The sequence below is a fragment of the Salvelinus sp. IW2-2015 genome, unplaced genomic scaffold, assembly GCF_002910315.2.
Source record: "Salvelinus sp. IW2-2015 unplaced genomic scaffold, ASM291031v2 Un_scaffold1854, whole genome shotgun sequence".
Taxonomy (NCBI): Eukaryota; Metazoa; Chordata; class Actinopteri; order Salmoniformes; family Salmonidae; genus Salvelinus; species Salvelinus sp. IW2-2015.
Window position 1 is genome coordinate 148751 of NW_019943219.1, and position 7463 is coordinate 156213.

Below are 7463 nucleotides of genomic sequence, written 5' to 3' on the forward strand. Positions count from 1 at the left end.
AACTGATGTGGGACCAGGCTAGGAGACTAGCTGATGTGGGACCAGGCTAGGAGACTAACTGATGTGGGACCAGGCTAGGAGACTAACTGATGTGGAACCAGGTTAGGAGACTAACTGATGTGGGACCAGGCTAGGAGACATCACTGCTGTGGGACCAGGCTAGGAGACTAGCTGATGTGGGACCAGTGTAGAACCGGTAGGAGTTAATAGACCCATTATCATGGACGGTAGTGAAAAAAACTGTCGTAACTTCAGTACCACTTTACTTAACACCAGAGGTTATAATGCATTATAATGCAATGTCATAAGCATATGACCCTATTATAATATCTCATCTCATAACGGATGAAATACCAGCCGTTTGAGTCAGTTGACATAAAGAGACAAGATAATACTCTTATAGGTGCTTATAAACAGTTATGAAGCATTATAAGGCTTGAAGTAAAGTGTTACCATCATTTTTCCCAGAGCTCCTGTGTCATGATTAATGAAACTAACTCTTAGTTCCAAACGGCACCCTATTCCCTATATAGGGATCTGGTCTAAAGTAGTGCACTAAGTAGGGAATAGTGTTCCATTTGGGATGCAAGGGGGGCAGTTTTACGTTCATCGGGAGACATGCAAAAAACACAAACAGGACAGACAGTTAAGAGACACGTTGCCCTACCAATCATATCAACACACGTCAGGAGACCAGTCTTTCACACAAGAAGAGTCATAAAAAGTTCATCAGTTGCATAATAAGATGGGACAAATATATTTTTGTTATTATGTGAAAACTTGAATTAAAAAGAGACAACAGAATCAGGATCAACTACAATACTACAGCCCCTAAGCTGTCTCTTCCTGGTTTTACACTAACACTTGAGGTAAAAGCCCTTTTAAACACCTTCATAACATCCTTGTTGACTTGCTGCCTGTTTGTCCACGGGCGCCACACCTGGGTCGTGTTCATTAGGGCACACCGTAGCAATACGTTTCAAAAACATTGTGCAACACAAAAAGAAAAACAAATAGTACTCCCTGTTTCTGTCCATTTTCTTCCATTTGGTGCCTGATGAACATGACCCAGGCTTCAAAAAGGATTTGGGGAAAAGTGTTTCATATCAAATCAGGCTACTAGCTTTATAAAAGGTTCGACAGGTTATCCGCTCTCATTTAATACATCCATTTAGAGAGAGAGAGAGACTTCTCCCACTACTCTACCATTTAGAGAGAGAGACTTCCTAGCAGCCCCAGCTCCCCAACCCCATTGTTGGGGAGCTGTTGTGTCTGGTAGTGTCAGAGACAATATGAGCAGTCAGAGAGAGGACAGAGACAATATGAGCAGTCAGAGACAGGACAGAGACAATATGAGCAGTCAGAGAGAGGACAGAGACAATATGAGCAGTCAGAGAGACGAAGAGGACAATATGAAAGCAGCTCAGAACGACAGGACAGAGACAATATGAGCAGTCAGAGACAGGACAGAGACAATATGAGCAGTCAGAGACAGGACAGAGACAATATGAGCAGTCAGAGACAGGACAGGAAAGTCGTTTAACACGTTGAAGGTTTCAACATGATAGGTAGGAGGATGAAACGATTAATGAACTAGCAAAGTAGGGTTGTGAACGTTAAAACAAAATTGGGATCGTTAATTAAAAAAAATCCCTAACCGAAAAACAAATGTTTTTTTCATTCATTTTATCATTTGTCCCAAAATCAGAAATAACTTTCTCTGTTAGCTGCTCATCTCTGGCCCTGCTATGTCCTTCTTCTGCTCCACGTGCTCTCTGCCTGTTAGTATCCATAGCAACGGCGCCGCTCGAATGATGAGTGAGAGAGACAGAGCTTTTAGATTATTTTGTGTCACAAAAAAATCAACTGACAAAACTCATGGAATATTATTATTTTCTGTCAGATATTCTCTCGTGTCGACTCAACGATGTTCCGGTCTTATATTGGATGAACTTGGTTGTTAATATTTGATGAAGTTGATTCACTTCTGACACCATGTTATGATGGTAAGAGATGACTGTACAGAGACACTGCTCAGCAGAGCAGGAGACAGCAAACCCTGACCACATTCTGCCCCTTTTTAATATGAATTTTCTTTAACAGTGAATTTAAAAAAAATTACAAATCTTGTTTTTAAAATGGCAGTTTTAAAATGTTAAGAAAACATTTCCACATCCAAAAGGTTAAAGGTCAAGACAAAACCATGAGGGTGCAGAGTTGTCAGAACACGTCAACAACAATCTCTTTTATGTCACGTTAAAACGTCATACATCACGTTAAAACGTCATACATCACGTTAAAACGTCATACATCACGTTAAAACGTCTCGTATATCACTTTAAAACATGACACCCTCCCAAAAACCCTTTTTTACAATGACATCAGTGGCTGATAAACAGATATTCAGATTGTATGAAAATGAAATCAAAATCAGGAGATTCTAACGTTCCTAGTATGAAGTCCGTCTACGTTCTACTAAATCACAACAGTAGTCAAGTAAACAGTACACGGTCCAACCCGTTGGTAACCTACTGCTCGTTTCATCGGACAGACACCATGTTAGACAGTTAAACTCCTTTTCAAGTACGACACGACGCCCCACGTTGCGTCAGAGACGTAAAGGCGTAGCACAGTGAGTGAGAACGGGAAATTACGCCCCCACGCTAAACTCGAAGATCAATTTCATGTGTTATAATCCACCTCCTCGAGGCAGCAGTGGTTCTTTTACGAGTTCATGTGTTTTGTATTTCAGACCCTTTCGATACGTTCAAAATTACAATTTCCATCTGTTAGATATCGTCAGATATGACCACTGACTTAAGTCCACTGCTTAAAATATGGACACTAGCGTTTAGAAAGCAACTGGTACACTACACACTGAAATATGAACGAAGGACAGTTTCGTTCACACAGCAGAACTGTTCTCACATGGTCATAGGACAAAAGAGGAAAGAGCCATTTGGAATTCCCCTCAAACAACGCAGGAGGACACGGGGAGAGAGATGCTTGATCAACGCAGGAGGACACGGGGAGAGAGATGCTTGATCAACGCAGGAGGACACGGGGAGAGAGATGCTTGATCAACGCAGGAGGACACGGGGAGAGAGATGCTTGATCAAYGCAGGAGGACACGGGGAGAGAGATGATTGATCAACGCAGGAGGACACGGGGGAGAGACGCTTGATCAATAAATCGCTGGTTCAATAATCAATAGTGACCGCTGGCTGAGCGGACTACAGAGGGGAAGACGGTGCTCGCCTTATTTCAGGATCATTAAATAATTCAGCCAATTAAAAATGGTTGATTTAGAAAACAGTCAATTAGAAATAGGAAACTTTCTACTGTTAACATTTCTGATGATGATGATGATGATGAAGAAAGGCCTTGTCTAAAACACCCGGGACACTTGTGGAATATATTCTACAGCTAAATACACTGCCAACAGGCTAGAGGAGTCCCTATAGAACTAACCTTTCAAAATCTCCCACTACAGGCAATAACAAGACTATCGAACACAGACAAACGGAACGCACACTCAGAGTTACTGAACACATATAAAAAGGTACCGGGACAACTAAAGAGACCAACTCAGAGACATACCATGTCCCTCCTCTGTTACTAAACATGTCCCGACAGTCACTGGCTGCATGTCATTACATCACGTTCTGTAAACATCAAGATACGAAAATATCCTCCGATTTTAGAACGATTTAACAAAACATCAATCCACTACCAATTTGTGAAAAGTGCATCTCTGCTCACAACATTGTGTTACAAAAGAAATGTGAAAACAGTTATTAGATAGAGGATTCCTGACAGAACAGTAACATGTTTTAGAGAAATGTGAAAACAGTTTTTAGATAGAGGATTCCTGACAGAACGGTAACATGTTTTAGAGAAATGTGCATAATAATAATACTGTCAGTTAAAGAGCCAGGTAGACCAACTCATCCATCCTGAGCTGAAGGACTGAAGAGGACAGAACAGCGGAACGGTACAGGAGAGGTTTAATCCATCCTGAACTGTCTGGATTGCTTGGCAAAGCAGACGCCCGTTACAGAGTAGCATCTGTCTGTCTGGTGGATAACTGAAGGGTTCCGGGGCTGGGGTCAGTTGTTGCCGTGTCTACCTGGTCTGGAGGGTCAGGACTCAGGGTGAAGGGTCACGTAGGGGTCATGGTGCCGTGTCGACCTGGCCTGGAGGGTCAGGAGTCAGGGTGAAGGGTCACGTAGGGGTCATGGTGCTGTGTCGACCTGGAGGGTCAGGAGTCAGGGTGAAGGGTCAAGTAGGGGTCATGGTGCCGTGTCTACCTGGCGGTGGTAGGCTGTACGTGTCCGGGGTAGGAGCGGCGTGTGCTGGTAGCCTGTCTCTGGCGGGCCAGGAAGGACTGTCCTGAACCGGTACTGGCCAGACGGTCCTCTGCTGCCTTCTTCTGGAGAGCCATGCCCTGAGGGGGGGACAGACACGGTGGCTTCATTAAGACAGATATTCATGAAAGGAATTGATGGTTCAATCCCCTGCGTCTGCTGTGGGACATTTCTTCAAATGTTTCACTCACAATCGCTGAAGACAGCACCACTTCTCCTCAACAAAATACACACTGAAGCCAGACAGCACCACTTCTCCTCAACAAAATACACACTGAAGCCAGAACAGCACCACTACTCCTCAACAAATACACACTGAAGCCAGACAGCACCACTTCTCCTCAACAAAATACACACTGAAGCAGACAGCACCACTCTCCTCAACAAAATACACACTGAAGCCAGACAGCACCACTACTCCTCAACAAAATACACACTGAAGCCAGACAGCACCACTCTCCTCAACAAAATACACACTGAAGCCAGACAGCACCACTTCTCCTCAACAAAATACACACTGAAGCCAGAACAGCACCACTACTCCTCAACAAAATACACACTGAACCAGACAGCACCACTACTCCTCAACAAAATACACACTGAAGCCAGACAGCACCACTACTCCTCAACAAAATACACACTGAAGCCAGACAGCACCCACTACTCCTCAACAAAATACACACTGAATCCAGACAGCACCCACTACTCCTTGTTTTTAATCTGGATGGAGTTTTCATTAGAAGTGACATAGGAAATCCTACAGCGCCCTCTAGTGTATGAAATGACTAATATAATGTATTATAAACTGGGTGGTTTGAGCCCTGAATGCTGATTGGCATTCATATCAGACTGTMTACCACGGGTATGAACAAAACATGTATTTTTACTGCTCTAATTACGTYGGTAACCAGTTTATAATATAGCAATAAGACACCGCAGGGGTTTGTGGTATATGACCAATATACCACGGCTAAGGGCGTTGCATTGTGCCAAAGAACAGCCCTTAGCCGTGATATATTGGCCATATACCACACCCCCTCGGGCYTCATTGGTTAAATATTGTGCTGGTTCAATACAACACTGACCATGCTGTACCAGGCAGACACTATGAGTTTCTCCTCCTGGTCTCTCTGRGCCTTGGTCTTGTCGTAGTCTTTCTGTAGAGGGAGATCAACAGAGGAACAGTAGGTTAGTAAAACGGGTTGAGTCTGACTGAGAAGATAAATGTAGTAAAGTTGTGGTATTATATTATATTATCTCTCTCTCTCTCTCTCTAACCCCTACACCCACCCTAATCTTAACTTAACCCTACCCCTTTCTCAAACCCAACCCCCATGTGAAGTATCCTGTAGCTGGTTCTTCAGGGCCTGGACCTAACCCTTACCCTCACCCTAAACCCAGTTCAACCCCTACACCCTAACCCCTACACCCTACACCAGCCCCTTGGTACCTCCAGAGAGTGCAGCATCCTCTCCTTCTCCTGCAGCTGGTTCTTCAAGGCCTGGACCTCTGGTGCTGAGCCCTGGTTCTGTTTAGGGTCCAGGGTCCGGATAACACTCTTCGCCTTCTCCAGGTACTTCTTATATCTGTCCTCCATCTGCTTCATGTCTTCATCCTTCTTCTTCAGTGCTTCCTCTAGCTCCTCCACTTTCTGGTCTGGAAGGAGAATCAGCACAATAGTTAAGACTAACAACTAAGTCACTATGGATAAAAGCATCTCTGCTAAGTCTAATTTGTGTATATTCTATATTTTATACAACGATAATAGATGTTTAAACTTACAGCTAGATGTGTATTTGGGCTCCAAGTCATCGATGTACGCACTCTTCTTCTGCAGTTCACTGTTCACTTCCCGTAACTTCTCCCTTTTAGAGAACACAACATCAGTAACAGACAAGTCAGGGTCATCCCTTACAGTGTAAAAAAATWAATAATATCAATCTGACCAAACTTTTAAAAACTTTCAAGCGTAATTGAACAAATAGTTAAATGACTACTTACATGTGTACATCATTCTTCTTCTTMAGAATGATTGACTAAAAAAAATAAAAAAAAGTTTGGTTATGATTTCATCAAGACGAGAGACTTCCTTGGCTGTCCACCAGAGGGCGTTGTAAAAGCACCAAYGATGTCACGTACATTCGGCCTAAGCTGTGCTGACTCGACATGCTAACACATTGAGACACAGTGCAATACTGTAACGCTCGGAATTATGGAGCGATACACATATTTGATGTTGGTATATTGACTTTCTGTTTATTTTTTATTTCCCTAAAATTAAATGAAAAGGTGAACTGGAAATTGGACTTCCAAGTTCGAAATACGCCATGAATGATTTAGGAGCTAAGAGACCCTAGGACCCATACGTCAGGACTACTGGCAGGAGATCCTTGCCTGTTCGCAGTTCCACCTGGGCCTTGCTGCCTGTCCCAGTTTCAGACGTTCTGCCATGCGTATGGGAAACCCTACCTGTCCCAGACCTGCTGTGTGCAACGCTAATATCGGCTATTGGAAAAGCCACTGACATTTACTCAAATTCAAAATCAAATCAAGTTATTTTATATAGCCCTTGTACATCAGCTAATATCTCGAATTCTGTACAGACAACCCAGCCTAAAAACCCCAAAAGCAAGCAATGCAGTGTAGAAGCACGGTGGGCTTAGTGAAAAAACTCCCCCAGAAACTCCCTAGAAAAACTCCCTAGAATCCTGACTTACTATTTGACCCATGCGTTCATTTAATGAACATTATGAACATCTTGTGGCCATGTTCTGTTATTAAAATCTTCCACCCGGCACGGGCCTATGAAGCGCACCCCGCGCAACACATAAGCCAGAAGAGGATGGCCACCCACCTTCACTAGCCTGGTCCTCTCTAGTTTGGTGCCTTTTCTAGGAGTCTTTCCTAGCCACCGCTGCTTCTACACCCTGCATTCTTGCTTGACTTTTGGCTTTACCGCCTGCCGGTTCCAGTACAGCACTTCACAGAGATTAGCGATGACGAAGTGCTATACTAAAAAGAAACTTTGATTGACACTCTGAATACTGCAACACATTACAACATTACTTCCAAAACACATTTACCCACATACGTCCC

General features: G+C 43.5%; 1 protein-coding gene and 1 long non-coding RNA gene across 2 annotated transcripts; one reads left to right on the plus strand and one right to left on the minus strand.

Moving 5' to 3' along the window:
• The first annotated feature begins 858 nt into the window (after positions 1–858).
• LOC139024770 (uncharacterized) lies at positions 859–1471 on the plus strand. The gene is made up of 3 exons (XR_011476135.1): positions 859–947; positions 1182–1389; positions 1436–1471. It is a non-coding gene; the product is annotated as an uncharacterized lncRNA (long non-coding RNA).
• Positions 1472–2064: 593 nt separating this feature from the next.
• LOC112072203 (protein Hook homolog 3) lies at positions 2065–6709 on the minus strand. Its single transcript, XM_024139619.2, has 5 exons — positions 6369–6709; positions 6150–6232; positions 5818–6023; positions 5453–5524; positions 2065–4447 (listed from the first exon to the last, which is right to left on the minus strand). Coding segments are annotated over exons 1-5 (504 nt in total). The 5' UTR covers positions 6371–6709; the 3' UTR covers positions 2065–4306.
• Between the last annotated feature and the right edge of the window lie 754 nt (positions 6710–7463).